At 42.1% G+C, this 17,471-nt stretch overlaps 1 protein-coding gene across 1 annotated transcript in view; it reads left to right on the top strand.

Annotated features, from left to right (window-relative positions):
* The window catches only part of auts2a (activator of transcription and developmental regulator AUTS2 a), a 275,046-nt gene that overhangs the window by 53,410 nt on the left and 204,165 nt on the right, over positions 1–17,471 (top strand). The window contains exon 2 of the mRNA XM_070843885.1: positions 7,976–8,188. Within this exon, the coding sequence (XP_070699986.1) occupies positions 7,976–8,188 (213 nt within the window). The remainder of the gene's footprint in view (positions 1–7,975; positions 8,189–17,471) is intronic.

Genomic DNA, 17,471 nt, shown 5'->3' on the forward strand with positions numbered 1-17,471 from the left:
TTCGTCCTTGTTGTTTGTTCTCATTTGATGAGGACAGTGTGCACTTCATCTTGTTTCACAGTATGCTTTGCTTATTCAGGTTGTCACCACGTGGCCTGTGTGCATGTTATCTTGCTTTTGTTTGCTTTACACTGAAGCTCATCTCCGTCTGTCTGAAATTGTCTAATATAGGTTTTCGCAACAAAACTCAGTGCTCTGATTCAGTAAGGCGGCAACACAAACACTGTTAGTGTACATCTTTGTGCCCCCATTAAAGGGCCACTCTGCCTGCTCTGCTTACTCAGTGATTAACATGAAAACAGCCAGGCTGTATCTGCTCCTCATGTTTATTTAATCAGGGTAAATGTTGTGGCTCATGCTGAATATGTTTGTGTTTCATTATGTCCTGTGCTCTGCTGGTGTCTCTGCAGAAGACCTGATTAGGATTTCCCTCCTGTTAAGATCCATACTGGAATACTAGTACGCACACGAGCTCACACGGTCACAGACTCACATGATAATACAGACCTGTTGACTTTGGTGCTTAATGAGATCTCTTGTAGCCAGTATGGACAATGTTGTAAGATCATTTTAGCAATAGTATTTTCAGAAATAACCTCCCACCCACTGCAGGCCTGGTGTCACATTGTCACTCTGGACGTGTCTCGTTTTCCAAACGTGGCTCTTGTGGCCACAATGCAGCCATTTGATCGCTACCTTTGATACAATATGTGTGGCTCACGCAGCCTTGTTTTATTCGGGAAAATCAGTTGTTTTGTTTCTCCCAGGATGTCAGATAAGACTGAATGACAAATGGAACCTGGTTGCTGAGATCTCCCATTACCCCCGCTCCCCTCGGATCTGCCTGCCCCTCCAGAAAGGAGATGAATCTGTACTGACACAATCAGGAAATCAGATCATCACACACAGGATTCTTAGAGGAGACTTAAATGAATAAAAAAGTCTCTACTATGATGAGATTAGTGTAAAGCAATTGGCTAGGTGTCTGTGTATTGTGTGTATTTGTGCATTTTTGACGTGGACACTATTTTGTCAGGCCCTGTTATGGTTGTGAGAGTAGTATCATGTGAAAGAAGCACTCTGATGCAGGTTAACAAACATCTTGTAGATGGTTATGCCTGTCAGGAGAATCAATCACTGCCTACCTGAAAAGCTCTACTAGCAGGTAACTCACTGCACTCAGGTCTGTGTATAATGCAGCCCCTGGTTCATCTGAAGGTTCTCACCAGGTGTGTCTGTGCGTGTGTGTGAGCGTGAGAGCACGTCTATCTATTTTGAGGCATTACATAAAAAAACATTTTAGGACTATAATTTTAGGAGTTTTGAAGTTCTGCTTCGGGTTTCATGCCCCCCTTTTGTAGTTTGGCTTTATTGTTGAGGTCTCTGTGATCCATTTCCAGTGGCTCAGACAAATAAAGGCACCATCATCTCTGATTGAGATTGCATAAATGTTGTTCATTTCATCTAAAAAAACATAAATCAACCTCATGGTGGTGGTTGAGCGATGTTTCCCAGTCGTGGTATTAGGCGCCCTTCATGTTTTAGGTGTTTTCTTGCTCCAACACATCTGATTCAAATGATCAACTCATCTTCAAGGTCTGCAGAAGCCTGATAATTACCCATTCATTTGAATCAGGTGTGTTGGAGCAGGGAAACATCTAATACATGAAGACGCCCAGGACCAACTTTGGGAAAGACTGCAGTAGAGAAAAAGTCATTAGGAGTCATCAGTGGGAGAACATGAATGTCTGTACAAAACTGTGTGGCACAAGATGCAGTCAGATGATCGACAAGGATCATTAAGACCTTTTTAATCTCGGCACAAAGGATGTGTATTTCAAGCCAAAATACGATTTGATAGTCACTGTGAACTAGTTGAAGATAATTGGAATATCACAATATCCATGACACCAACTTTTATGGCAATCCATCCTGTAGTTTTAATTTCCCGTCAAATCACAATGTCAACCTGCAGGTGTGTCAGGCTCAGTGGAGTCAATGCTGTTCATCCTCTGAGGATCATGAACATCTGTACAAAATGTCAAAATGGTGGACTGATCCACTCTAAGCTTAAGTGCTTTCTGGAGACATGGCCATGCTGTCGTGAGAGCTGTGGTTTTGGGGTTGATGTTGGAATCTATTATGTTTTGTATTACTGTACATATGAAAATGGATAAAACAATATGTGCAGTATGTGAATCACAGCTGTTGTGAGGTGTTGGAACTGCAGAAGGATTGTTGGAAAGTGGTGATGGTTTTCATGTCCTCATTTCAGGGTCCTCACAGCTGAAGTATGACACAACACACTCAATTATGTACGGATGTGAGCGCTTTCCTATTTGTGCAGTACAAGCAAAGAAGCTTTAGATCACAAAATAAGAATTATTGTGTGTTTGGAAATTGTTCCAACTGGCTGTGATGGCAGCCCAGAGACAGGTACCATAGAATAAAGACAGTTCACCTTCCTTTAGTGATGCTTCAACATAGCCATATTTACGATAGCTGCAATCAAGCTGGGATTCATTCATTCAGATTTACAAGCAATGAAATTGACTTCTGTCGCTAGGATTGTTCACCCCCTTAGAAAATGTGGCTGTGAATGCGGCTGAGTGTTTCGTTAGTTGTCAGCAGATTTTGAATTGTGTAATCACCTTTCAATCTTCATTCAAAGCACTGTTTTTATTCTCCACAATTAAATAAGCCCAAACATAGTCAGCAGTCACCAAGAATGCTTCGTTCTATCACCTAATCAAAACGAATACAACATTTGTTTGTGTGAAATGTTATCTCCTGCCCTTTAACTTTCCATTCCTGTGTTTGTATTCAGGAGCTGCTGTCCTCTCGAGCTGCTCTTGGTTCTTTTTGTCTTCTCTGATTTCTCTGAGCTGCAGGTCAATCTGGTGCATGGACTGCTGAATGATTTTTTTTTGTAGGACTCTCATAGAAAAGTAGTTCTACTTGAGATGTTGGGGTTTCTCTCACTCTCTTTCTCTTGGTAGCTCGAGGAAGAGGCAGTTATTCAAGATGTATGAACTGAAGGCTCAGTGAGAAGACAAGTGCTCAAGGTGTTTTTGTATCTGCTTCAGTCGATCGGGGTATTCTGACATACATTAAGTGTTTTTGCCAGTGAGTTATATTTCACAACTAGACAGTACTTTTCTATGTCTGGCCTCAGTGCAGAACTATTATTCCAGCTGTCTTTAATCTTACAACAATGTTTATTAGAGCGCCATCTGGAACATAAAGCTGGTGATGGTAGTTTGTTCCATTGAAACACCAGAATCCTTGAAATATAAGCTCTGTTGCCAAGCATTACTGGGTCATCACTGTGAAACTAATTTGTGCTTTTACTCACTGTGTCTCTGTGCTGTCTCATGAAATCATGTAGAAAAACTATGAATATGAGCAAAACCATGGACTTCAAGTGCAAAGCTTCATTTTTACATCTTATCACTGTGTACAATGATCTCCTTTCTTGGCTGCTGTCTTGGTAAACTGGATCAATAATGATCCAAAACCAAACACAAATATGTTAATGTTCTTAATAACAGTAGTTATTATGTTCACATTCTGACAATGCCCAAACAACAACAACAGGAAGCTGAAGTTTGGAGCAGGTGCTGGGCCAGTGACCGCCATGTGAACCATTCAATTAGATAAAAAGTAGTTAACCTGTAATCGGTTACATCACCACTAGCAGGAGCAGTGAATTACTCAGCAATTTGTCACACTCAACACTTACTTAATGCTATTTCACACCTACTGAAAATGTGATAATCAGGTCAAGGACTCCCTAAAGAATGAGAGACAATGCACTGCTCAACTTAACTAGGTAGCTGAAGTTGTTATGGGCTGACTGGAGTACCCCGCAAGGAGAGATTGTGCTTATCAGTCTTTATTAGCATCCATTAGATCTCCAATTATTGTTTATTGTGTCTGTTGTTGATTTGAGGTGTGTGTGTGTTTGTGGTGTATGTTTATGTGAGTGTATGAGTGCATGTGTTTCCACAATCAGCTCCTTGCTGAATGTAGCGGCGTCGTGGGAAGCCTGATTCATTAAGCCTCCGGTGCGTTCGAGTGCTCTCTCGGCCTCTCCGTCTCTCACCATCTCTGTCTGTTCCTGTTTTCTGCCACCATCCATCCCCCTCTCTCTTTCTGTCTGCTGGGAGCCCAGTTATGTAGACTAATTGAAATGCCTGAGTAAAGCAAGCTGATCAGACTGATCAGCCTGTCACAGGCTGGTCTGTTTGGTGGCTCAAATGCCAGCAGGCTGTGAGAGGCCAGAGGAGGTCCAGCTTGTTTAATACAATGCTGTGGAAGTTTAGTTCAGAGTGGGAGCAAAGGTTCTCCACACGACACAAAGGAGAGTGAAATGAGAAAGAGGAAAGAGGTGAGCCAACAGGATAAGAATGTAGCTGATAAGAAATGTGTTGGAGAAAAGAAAAAAAAAAGATTAAGATGATGGATGTCTAAAGGACTCTGCTAATGTCGACACATAAATTCATATTAGCGCACTTTGTATAATGAAAGTTAACAGATGTTTTTACTACTTGATGAACAGGAATCCCATGCAGTACAAAGATGGGGAGTTAAGTTTTTGATTGGATAAGACACTTCCCATGCTGCAATGCTTATCAAGGCCTGTGACTGGACTCACACACTCGTCATTTTTATGTGTTGATTTCTAATCCAGTTTATTATTTGAAACCATCTTTATTCTTTTGGTAAGTAGTGTTTTTCATTGTTTGATTCTACTTCTCCCTGATGGTGAAATTAGTTTCAAAGACTTACTCTTGCACATAGTTCCAGAAGAAGTGCGAAGGATGCTCTGAAGGAGCCTCTTCACAATGCTACTGCAGATGAATTGTTAATGAGTGGCTTTGGAATATTCAAAAACTGCACTCTGTGCACAGTATTAATCTACTGCTCAAAACATGTTACAGACAAGGATATACAAACAGGACATAAAAAAATATTCTGCTTCTAAGAGTGATTTGTTCTTTTTTCACATATATCAACATTAAATCTAGTACCCTCATTCAAAAAATGACAATTAAAGAAAATAAAATTTCAAATTTGCAAAAAACCTAAAATAAAGTAGATAAAACTAGCTGGCTGTTGTTTACCTGCTGACATGCAAATGCCACAATGTAATTACTTTGTACACTGCCAGACAATCACACTAATGAAAGCTAGTCGAAAGCAAGCCATAATGAGCAATTACTTTTTTCAGCATCATCATAAGGCGCTGGACTAAGGAATTTGTCTTGCCATTGTTTGGTGAGCAGGCAAAACATGATGTGCATAATTTATTCCAAGCAATCAGTTGGTTTGGAGGCTTAGAAGCATGCAGAAAGCTGGCACAAAGGAAGCTCTCTCAGCCTCATCATAACTTTGTCACTTATTCTGTGCACTGACAATGCATGTCATGTTGCATTATTTGCCTTGGAGAAGTGTGGGCGGAAAAGGCAAACAAGATTAGTTGATGCATGTACTTGTTTTTCTAGGAGTGAATTGAGGCCTTTAGAAATGGTTTAGTCAGTCACTGGCAGTAGCACACCCATCAAACTCATCCCTCTGACAGCAGTGCATATCCGTAACAGTGGTGAAGTAAATCTCTACATGCACACTAAGGTTGCTTCGAGGTGGTCCTTCAACGAGCAACTGCAGCTGCTTGAGATGTGGTTGGATTTTTTTCTCACCAGTATTTTGTGGAAAATCTGCTTTAATTTCATTCCTCATATGTACTGTAGCCTACACCAAATATGAGACACGCTGCGGTTTCTGTGGACTGTGGGATAAATCCCAGACCGAGGCATTTTTTTCCTTCATACTGAACTAAAACAAAGTCCTGAAAGATGTTCCAGTTTGCATGAGGTGAATGTGACAGGTTCAGTGATGGAAGGAATGTTCAGGTCTTTCACATTGGCAAGAGTAACAATACCTGAGCGTACAATTAATGGGGATTTAGACCAAAAAGAAGGCACTGCACAACAGGCTTCTTTGGGGGGGGCCATGTTGCTTCAGGTACCAGCGAGACAATGAAATTTGATCCCAGAAGTCTAGTTAGAGTGACAGTTTAATGTTTAAAGTCAAATCAAACACCAAAACACTGCACAACTGTACTCACAGACAAGATTTTGCAACTAAGTTTACGTTGTATCTGGCTGAAATACCACTGATTTAACCTACTTTATGTACTTTAGGGTAGTTTAATCTATAACAATACATTATATTTTACAACTGATCTTCAAAGCAACTTATATCCGTCAAACAAATGTAGTGGAATGAATTTAAGTAACATTAAATGGATATACACCACTAAGGTAACGTACATGTACATGGTTGTTTTCCACCACTGGAAAGGGTCCATAATCCATCTGAACTGTCTTTAGCATAAATTTGTGATGACACATATCAGGAAAATAATTCTTCTCATTTAGTGGAAAATTGACAAGATTTCAAGTAGCGCAGGTTTGGATTTAGAAACGAGACGTCCTTTAAGCAAGTACATCATACATATATTACATTTTTGTATTAAAATATGTCTAGACACATTTCAGTGGTGCAAATGCTCCTAGATACTCACAGCCTTTGTCGTCAGCCTTCCTGTTAAAATGCTGCATAGTATTGGCATGTCATTAGTGGAGTGTAGCAGCCGTGCACCTTCCCCTTCAGCAGTCAGCCTCCACTCTGATGGCTGCTCCACCAGCTTAAATGTCTCCCTGGGGGTATTAACACCAATGGCTCTTTGGTCCAAGATAGAGCAAAAAAATTCACCCGTTCAAATAACAAAGCTGATTTGTTCCATGAGTTTTACTGTGGGCGGCTGTGATGCATTACACAGTCTCTCAGCAGCAGATGAGTGGTTCTATTGATCAGCCCTGTCTAACTGTGTAACCCTGCGTGTGTACCCTGAAATATTGGAGTTGTAGCTTATCGGTTTGTTTTCAAAATCCAGTTTTCTTCATGAAAAGAAATGTCTTCTGATGTAGTTTTTATGTGCTGATGGGCAAACTGAACTTAAATGTTTTGATGTTACTTGCGCTGCCTCTACTGATCTGTTTCCTGCTCAGAAATGTGCCTTACAGGTAAACACAAGCTCAGTCGAAGTTAAATAATCATGATCTCAGTACTGACTCAGTTTTGCCATAAGGGAGCAGCCTTAATTCGTCCTGTGAGAACCATGAATATCCTTAGCAAGCCACATGGCAGTCTGTCCAATGGTTGCTGTGACATTTTACTCGAAACCAAAAAGAGGCATTTCATGGTGTCTCTAGAGTAATCGGAAGGGGATCGTCAGAGTCATTAGGAAACATCCTCTGGGCACCAGGAATGTCATTGCATAACGTCATGGCAATTAAAGACTATTCAATTCAACATATTTCAGTCTTGATTTAAGTGGTCGACCAGCGTGGCTAAAAAGATCAAAATAGGAGGAGCAGCTGATGGAAAATTCCTTTTGTTCCTACATCCTGTGGGCTCTCTGACACACACACCACCTAACTACAATGTCACTGTTTTAAATATAGTTAGGGCCCCATTTCCCTCTTTCTATCATTTTTCCTCTTTGACTCTCCACTGTGTACCTTCAAATCAAACCAAATAGCGAAAAAAAGACAAATCTAACAAAGAACCTCTCTTGTTCTGCTGTTCTTTGTGGAACAAGATCTTGTGAAACTGTCTTTCTGCACAATTGCCCCTCAATTTAGAGCAAATTCACCGCACTGCTTACTGTAGAGTGGAGATTTGCTATCTGAAAAATGGGTTTTTCTGAGTGACTATTCAGCTCTTTTTTCCTCAAGGTTTTCTCAGGCCTAGAGATTTAATGAAACATTGATTTGACTGTTGATGGACCGTATGATTACAGAGTCCTCAAAGGCCAGCTGCACAGCTCATACATGCTGTAAAACACATTACTAGAGGTTTGTTTTGGCACTAATTTAAGCTTTCACGTGTGGTGTTTCCTCCCTAGAAGAACATGACACTGAAGCCCCAGGAGTGCAGAGACGACCAGGCAGGGCCCCTGCACAAGAAAAAGCAAGCCAGGGTCCCCAATGGCCTGAGCCTAGAGCCCTGCATGAACAATCACCACCACCAACAGCCTTCAGACCAGGAGAACAACCCCCGCCTGGCACACACACAAGGCAAGAAGAAGAAGAAACACTTGAACAAGAAACACACAAAGGTGAGTTTAAGATATTTTATCTTCATATTGCAATGCATTGACACAGCAATAATATAGTATGTTCAATAAATCCTAGATGGCAAATAGTGTGGGGTAGTGCATTTCTTATGAGCTGTGGCACACGTGGATATATCCTTTTTGACATCCTGTCATTTCAGTGTACTTATGCTGAGAAATATGAGAGAAAATTGGAAGCTAATGCGATGAGTGTAACATATAGTAAATATTAGAGGTTTTCACTGAATCGCAATTTGATTTCTGGAACAGGTGGAGGTGGGATCACCCAGCTAGTTTTTGGTGTCTCAGTATAATGTGCATTCACTCATTTTCATTGGCCATATGCTGCTGTTGTTTTCCAGCTTCTCACAGTGTCTCAGAGCCTGGCCTTTATTACTGTGGGATTGACATGCAGGATAAGCAGCTCAATATGTGTATTGTGTGTGTGTGTCAATATGTATACATATGCATGATGTGTTATGTTCGTTGTGACTGTGCTACAGCATTGGCAATAAGTGAGTGAGGTCAATGATTTGTTTAGAGAATGTCAGTTTAACCATGTGAAGACAATCTTCTGTGTATTCAGCTACAGAGTGAGTTTAATAATAGGCATCGGTTCTGCTGTCAGCTTTTGGAGTAAGTCAGTCTAACATTTTAGGTTTGGTACATAGTCACAGTCCATGTACAGAGTGTTGTGAAAAAAGAAAAGAAGGGGACAGCAGGATACATGGGCAGAACATTATCTGGTGCAACACACCTATGATTAGTGATCTTACATTTAACTGACACTGTTTGAATGAATGAAGTCAAAGTGCTCCATCGTTGTGACATAGCTTCTAGTGAGTGAGTGTGTATCAGTTTACTGTATATGATAGCACACACACACACACACACACACTCTTGAGTTGCATATTCAAGGTTTGGGTGTGACTCCTCAGTGGTTGTGGGAGCAGTAGGGTGGGGTGACAATGTTTGTCATTATACAGCTTAGGGTTGTACAATGAAATGGAAGTTGTTACTCCTTCATGCCACACACAGAAGAGAGAATTAGAATAGTTCCTTTATTGATCCTTCACAGGAAATTAGTTTGTCACGGCAGCAGCGCAGACAGACGCCCCACAGACAACAAACAGCCACCACAAGACAACCAACACTTGAGGCAATTAAAATGAAAGGTTAACTAGATATAAAGTTAATTATGTATTTACGTGAATAAACCCAAGAAATAATTCTGTAGTGAATTTCTTGCAGTTGTGTCTGGAAGAATATAAACAGTAGTAACAAGATGGAATCATCATCATCATCATCATCATCAGGCTCATGTGCCATCATGTCCACTCCCCCCTCCCTCGTCCAGACATTGGCCAGGAGGAGCTGTTTATCACCCTTTCCTGGTGTAGTCACACCACCCGCTGCAGTGTTCTGGTCTCGCTGATGATGGCAGGATGCTATGGACAGCAGTCGTCAGGTCCATTGCTCTTAATCCAAACCATGTGTAATTTTCCAGTGCCTATGAGTGTGCTTCTGACTGGTTCAGGCTATATGTAGGAGATTAGATGACTTTATTGCAGTTGAAACATTAATTCTAAATACTGACCAAATATCTGCTCGCTTTTTAGGAAAATGTGAGTTTCATGTACTGCTGTTCCTCTGACGGATCTCAGAAAAATCTCAGACATTTGAAGCATGAAGCATCCTGAATATCTACAGTACACAAAGGCAGGCTTGTAGCCATATAATTCTACAAATATTTATGCTTGATGTTTTGCATCAGGCAGTTTAGCAGTGGTGGCTGTTGTGTCTGTCCGCCTCTGCTGAGCAGACTATCCCCTCTGCCTGTAATCATTAGTAATGTGGGTTTGTCTTCTAACTGCCATGAAAGGCTCCTATTTTTAACAAGTCACATGACAGAGAATGTACAGTAGTCGTTTGAATGCAGCTTCCATCAGCTGTGTGTGGCCTGTGCAGCAGAGGGTCACCACTGCTGCCTGTCCCAATGCACAGATGGTGCTGGCTACCTGTTTTTTCTATTTTCAAGGTTGTCTTATGCTGCTGTGATGGCTGTGTATACAGTACAGAAGTACAGTACACCTCATAGTCTCATGTCGACATGGAGGCATGTGGATGGGAGGATACTTTGGCAGGTGGCTGTAGTTGGCTGTGGTTGTGTGTTTGGGTCACGAGTGGTGTTTAGTCTGTTGGCAGAGGGAAGCCCAACCCTCATCGCCTTTAGTGCACACTTGCACACAAACACTAGCAGATGCATTCACACACATGCAAGCTCACCATGAAAACACATCGAGCACTCAGCCGCTCTCTCTCCCTCACCTCCTTGTGTGTGCTCACACGCTAACAAACATGAACTCAGTATGAGTTGCCATAACGCTCCTCACACATGACAGGCGTCTGTGTCATAGCAACACCACCAGTGGGTTAAATGGAAGGTGTTTTAGCTCAGGCACCAGTGAGAGCTCCCCAATTTAAAACGACTCCCTTTAATCTGGGTAATTATCAAAATGATTTAGATGATGATATGACCGATTATTATGATAACCTAATGTGTTTGGCTTTGAGGGCAGCTAAATCCCAGACTGTTACATTGTTCTGAATAATGAGAAATAGTTTTTTGTTCCCTGCAAGATGCAGATAGACGTATCAACCTTGGTGCGCAATAACACCCTAATCTGTCACGCTTTATGACATATGCATAATTGAAAAGATCATCATCTGTGCCCTACGCCACCCCTTTTTGTCCTCTGTGAAGAGAAACAAGCTGCAGAGTTCTATCTAGCAGAACTATTATCTTTTCTCTGGCTTCACTATAAATAAACGTTAAGGCATTGTCCTCCCACAAGGTTACATTTTAAATGTCAGAGGTCTGTCTCAAGGTTTAATTCTCCATTTAGTAAAGCTACAGCCTGGTGAGAGAGTGCCTGTTATCAGCACTTTTTGTTAGCTCTGACTCTGCGCAGAATGAGCAATGAAGAGAGAAAGAAAGAGAATTTGGTGTTGAATAAAGCAAGAGTTGTTTTTTTCTCCACTTTTCTATTTTTTGTTCCTTTCCAGCCGAGCTCACAGATTGCAGCAAATGTTTTCGATCTCTGGCACTGACCCAATGTACTGAACTATGAGATATTGTAAGCTCAAGGGGAGGGGAGAGGGAGGGAATGAGAAATGTTTATAAGCGCCTCTGACATATCGCCTCACAGTGAAAAAAGAGCCCAGATAGAGGAAGCAGAGATGGATGAGAGTACAGTAGCAAGCCACAAATTATACGACTCTTTAACTCTTCTCTTCTTCTAGCATATTGGAAGGAGCTTTTATTCACTGGCACATTTTTGATGAACTGTCACTTGTACCATATTGAATTACTTATCCACATTTTGAGAATTTGATTCGAGGCTACATTGTTTGTACTGTAGCTCTAATAAACTGACCACTGCCTTCTGTGGTTGGTCAACATGGTCTTAAGCTGTTTTCAGAAGTTCAGCTGGAATGTAGAGACTTCTACCCTCTTCTCAAGCTTATTAAATATGTAAACCTGGAAGGTCTGTTTGCTTGTTGGTTTATTCATGCTGTATGTCCCAGGTGATATCTCAAAACAGATTTTGAGAAAATTGGGGAACAAACATTTGAGGAAATGTTACATTGCACAATTTAGATATTACATTGGCAGCTCAGAGGTGCTGCTGCAACTTCAGGTCACCAAATCTCCCTGAACTTGAGTCAGACTAGCTGGATTCATGTTTCTGGCGCTGATGTGCGTGCATGTGTGTGGTGGGGGTGTTGTTCTGTTCTGGTAAGGCTGTGTTCAGCTCACTGATGTTGGACTGGTGGCCTGTGGTGTGTGCTGCTTTGTACAGTAGCTCTGGTGAACAGAGGGTCATGCTGTGAGGCCCATCTGCTCTCTGGCACCGGGGGAGTGGGGGACAGGGGCGAGCAAGGAGGGCTCAGGTTGGACCTCCTCCTTCTGATCCCCCACATCTCAGCCCAACCACCTGCCTGTCTGTCTGCTGGTCCATTTGTCTGACTGTGTGTCCGTCTTCACTTCTGTTTCCCAGACATTTGGATGCTGATTTATGTGGGTCAGAGTCAGTCTGGAGGAAATAGTTGTTTGCTTACATATACAATTTTGGTGAGATCCCCCTCACCAGTATTTAAAATACTGATTGAGTATTTCTACACAAAATCTGTATTCAGTGTGCTCCATGTAAGCGTTCGAGGACACTTAAACCTGTACCATTACAGTGCCAGGCCGAGGCAGAGCCTACATTTTCCTCACGATACAGGCCTGACACTTTGCCAGTGCCAGTTTATAGTTTGTGTTTACACTGAGTCTTAGAGCGAAAGCATTCATATATTCATGTGTTAAGCCCGTAAATGTCTGTATGGCCTATGTGGAAAACGCAGCACTTTCAGTGGAGTCTTTACGGCTCACTGTGCAGTCGTGAAGTTGCAGCCTCTGGTGGTTTTCAAAGTAGCCCACCTAATGAGGATGTCCTCTGTCTATGCAATCATGCAGTTCTTAATGTGTTTTGTCATCAATTATTGTGCTAATATTTATGAAACACTGTAGGCGACTCCCCACTCTCCACTCAGCAGGACACAAACTGTCAGTGGAGAACGTGCACACATCATATAGAGCATGTGGGGGGGGGGACTGACGCAGACAGACCGGCTGTATGTTTCTCTGTCATCATGCTCACGTTGTTGTGAAACAGAGACCACACACAAATGTACACACTTAGGGAATCACAACTTGTTCATCTGAACCATGTTATTAGAATGAAAAGTGAATGTAATAAGGTAGCTGGCTGGATTTAAATGATAGTTGGCTTTTCAGCTGGCAGCCGCTGCTTATGGAAAGCTCTGTATGACACAGGTCCACTATTTAACACTACTACCACCAACATTTCCACTACTACTATAACTCCTAGGATTGTATTAAGATTGCGACCTCACTTCAGTCCTTTATGCAATCTCATTCTTATGTGACAATGAATTTGTGCATTGTGCCAATGTGCATTAGCAGGGAATCTTTTATATCAAATCAAACACTCCCACTTTCCTCCTTAGTTGCTTCAACAAAGGACAAGTTTGTGTTACTTCACTTGACAGCTGTGCACATAAAGAGGAATGTAGGACATCAATGTACTGTAAAAAAAAATATGCCAATATCGTGGAAACCCAGTGATGGTGAGAAAGAAAAACATAATGGTAAAAAATGTACACAGTGACACAATGTCTGCAGTGTGAAACCAGATTGACTACAATGATGGTCTCAAGTTCCTGTATCACTTGGTGAGCAAATGTTATAGGAAAAAAATCAATACTTGAAGATATCTGTGCCAGAAAAACTTCTTCCTATTGTTTCCTGTCAACCAACCATTCAAACATCCATAGCAGGAATCAAGGGTTTTAGGGCGGCTGTCGCTCAGAGGTAAAGTGGGTTGTCCATCAATCTGGAGGTCAGTGGTTCGATCCCCAGCTCCTCTAAGTCAGCATGTCGAAGTGTCCTTGGGCAAGACACTGAACCCCAACTTGCTCCTGAAGCAGCTTCAGTGTGTGAATGTGTGTGAAAGAAGAGTCTCCTCCAACTTAGATTCCTCCTGTATGACTGATGGGTGAATGAGGATGTGATGGAAAAACACTTTGACTAGTCGAAATGGCTAGAAAGGTGCTACATATATACAGACCATTTACTGGATTCTGTTGAATACGCATATGCAACTTTTAGTACAAAACTGAGTGTAATGAAGATGTTCACAAAGAGCAAGTCAAGACTACGAAACAAATGAATGCAGGCAGGGCCGTGTGTGAGTTTAGAGGTGAGACAATTTAACATTACATTTGGACAGTGCAAATGTTTGATGACATCTTTTATGCCATTAATAACCATTAGTTTTATTGGAAGTTTTAGCCTTTATGTTGTCTCTGTAGTTTCTGCATACATTCCATGTATAAGTACTATAAGTAAACATTAAATGAACCATGGATTAAGTGTGATCCTGGCATCAGGTGCTGTCAGCTGGTTGTTGTGTTGTACTGGCTTAATATAAGGCACTGTATTGTAAGGGGGGTAACCAGCACTGTAACTGGGCAGACCACCCTGGCATTGCTGGTAGTAGTTCTTGGAACCACTTGTCTGAGTAATTATCTGGAATTACGAGGTACACATACACCAGTACCTCCATGTCTCATATGTTGTGGTTGTACTTTTAGCAGTCTTGCATTAAAAAGACCGTGAAGACTGTGTAGGACCGATGTCGTCCATCTAAGTTTGCTTATTGAAAAAATAAAACAAAAGCTTGCCAGCAAACTGTCCCAATTTGTCAGTCACACCTGAAACATGTGGAAAAAGAGCTGTGGTCTTTGGTCTTTTTTCCCAGTGGTGAAGAGTAATTGCTGTGGAGACTGCTGAGCTTTGTCTAGCCCCGGGGTTTGAAGACGCTTCCTTGAGAAGCTCTAACCAGGTCAGCCAGTCATTCAGAGGGCTCTGGTGTCTGGCCTCTGGCTCTCTGAATCATCTCACTGGGTAGATCCTGCCTCCACCTGCCCTGATGGAAGAGCCCTGCCCAAGGCTTGCCAGAGGCTGTATTAACATTCAGCATCAATCTCTTACCTAGACTGAGCTCTTATTTGAACCTGCTGGTGACCAAATATGTCACAAGATGAAGCTAAAAGCACTAACGGCATATCTCCCAGGCTGGTTATGTATTGTGTGTGTGTGTGTGTGTGGTGGGGGTGTTGTTCTCTTGTGGTAAGGCTGTGTTCAGCGCACGTATATGGAAATCTTTGGACTGAAGCCCTGATTTTGTCAGGATGGGGCAAGCTTACATGCTTTTCAATCTGCAGTAAAAATGTAATATAATGTTCAGCTCTTTCAGCCTTGCGGGTCACCCTTAATAAGCTTATCCACTAAGCCAATAAGAGATTCGAAGAAAAGCAATGTCCTGATTGTCAGATAAGATGCTAAATCCATTCTGGTGGGGGCCGCGGTTGTGGGGATCATAATTGTTGCTGTCACAGTGGCGGTTTATAGCACTGGATCAAATCAAATCCAATCATGATGGCTTGTTTTGTGGTCTTTGTGGTACACATGACAACAATCGTTAAACGTTTTAATGCGTCTGGGGCCTTAACAAGGCTGTGTGTGATTAATCTATAGATGCGTTTGTACAGTATTATATGGTATATTCATGTTAACACAGTAAAACTGTGTAGAATTTAAGAGTACGAAAAAGATGTTACCACAGCAACACGGGTGTCGGCGTCACCTCAGTGTACACCTCTGCATATCTGCACAGCATCACCATCCACGTTGTGCTTTCATGTTAGTGTGTAGCTCTGATACCGTGTGTGTGTGTGATGCTGGAAATCCAGGACTCTCTGACAAGTGCTGCTGAGGATCCTCTAATTTGGTACATTTTTTCTCTGTACCAGTGGACCCTGTCCTGCTTCAGGGCCTCTGACAGCATATTTACTCCCTGTAACTCTAACTACATGCATCTACCCGCCCTGTCTGCATCTCCTACTGACAACTTGTGTGTTTACCACGTTCCCTCCACAAAATGCCTGTCTTTAGTTCAAGCTCTTGATGCTGTTTGACAAGTCTAGGCCAACATGTCTTTGAAAATGGTTTAATGTTTTTTTTTCACTCTCTCCCTGCTTGCCCAGCATTGAGAACCTTTTCTTTTGAAGTGTCACTTTTCTTTAAGAGAGGACGGGCAAGGGGGGTTGGACTACCCACTTGCATGACTGTTAAACGGAGTCATTCCATTGCACTTATGTGGTGAAGACTCTGTAGCTGAGGCAGAGCAATGAAATGAAAGAGACAGCATCTGCTGTCACTAGTCACTGTCCAACCTGATGCTGGCTCTCACTCCTGACAACCCTCACAGTCAATTTGTGAAAAATTAAGTAGCTGCACTTTATACCAAAGTGTCGCCCCACTTAAAGCCCAGGCTCATCTCAGCTGTCAGTCAGCTATGGGCAGGGGGCCGGAGGTGTTAGAAGAAGCTTTTATCACGGCTGTCCAGCTCCTGTCACAGCCACACCACTCCAGGGCAGCAGTCAGACCAGCGTCAAATCCAATCTGCTCCCGTTTACACACACAGGGCCACAGATAAACGCTCAAGATAGCTCAAGTCTGTCTGGATTTGAAAATGTTTTTTTCCCCTTCTGTCCCTCTTTCCAAAAGTAACATAACGCTGTGTGGCTGCATGTGTATTATGAATTGCCGTCTCTTCGTTATCTCCCTCAGTTGCCTTTTTTTTTTCTCGAAGTTTCCACTGTGTAAATCAAAACCAAAAATCAAAACCAGAAAAGTGGATTACTGTATAATTCTCTGAATACAGTCATGCTTCATGAAAGATGGATTATAATGACCAAATACACCTCCCCCAGGACCTGACACTTTACACACGATATTTCAAATTCTAATGGGAGCATAACCGTGGTATTTGTTGAACAAACTCATGGTGCCCACAGGAAGAACCCTGTCCCCTGACCCTATCACTGGTACCACACTTAGGTCATCTGTTCCCCTTGTACTCAACATAGGCATAGTGTAAAGTTAAAATGGAAGGGGAAAAGGTCTATACTATGTCAATATATTAGTTTTACTAGGGCTGCCCACTAAAGTATCAGTGGAGAGGCCCACCAGTCGAAACAATTTGTTTCAGATTTTACACCCATCAGTGCAGGGTAGTTTCACATGATAGATGGAGATCAAAAGCACAAAAATACCTTTGAGATTTGAAATACAGCCTATTACACTGTAGAGGCTTAATGTGGGGTTGAGGGTGTGCTGGACTGCAGTTGAACTGGAAAATGGCCATGAATCTAACTATAGGGGGGGAGGGAATCTCTGTCTGTATGTGACTCTATGTGTGTATGTTCTTCGATTCATCCAATCGACTTTACGCTTGGCGGGTGTATTGCTGAGTACTCAACGGAGTGCACTTTTGAGGTAGTTTGGATCAGCACGTCTGTAGAAAACTGCAAAAACCTGGTCAAGCCAGCAGGACTTCGGTGCACATCTGTCCATGCTTCTATGGTACCGGTGCTTGAAGCAGCCAAAAAGGACGAGACCACTACCATAACAGTGCAAAGAGCAGCTTTACAAAGCTCCTAACTACAGAAAAGTGATGCACTGTATGACTGAACTGCTGGCTAAGATGGAGTTTGTGAGTGAACTCTATTGTGAGTGCCCGCATTTTTACATTTTAGAATAAATCAATTATATTCTAAAAGTGCACCCTGCCTACTTATTTTCTGATTTAAT

Source organism: Pempheris klunzingeri, chromosome 14 (genome assembly GCF_042242105.1).
Source record: "Pempheris klunzingeri isolate RE-2024b chromosome 14, fPemKlu1.hap1, whole genome shotgun sequence".
In the NCBI taxonomy this organism is placed as follows: Eukaryota; Metazoa; Chordata; class Actinopteri; order Acropomatiformes; family Pempheridae; genus Pempheris; species Pempheris klunzingeri.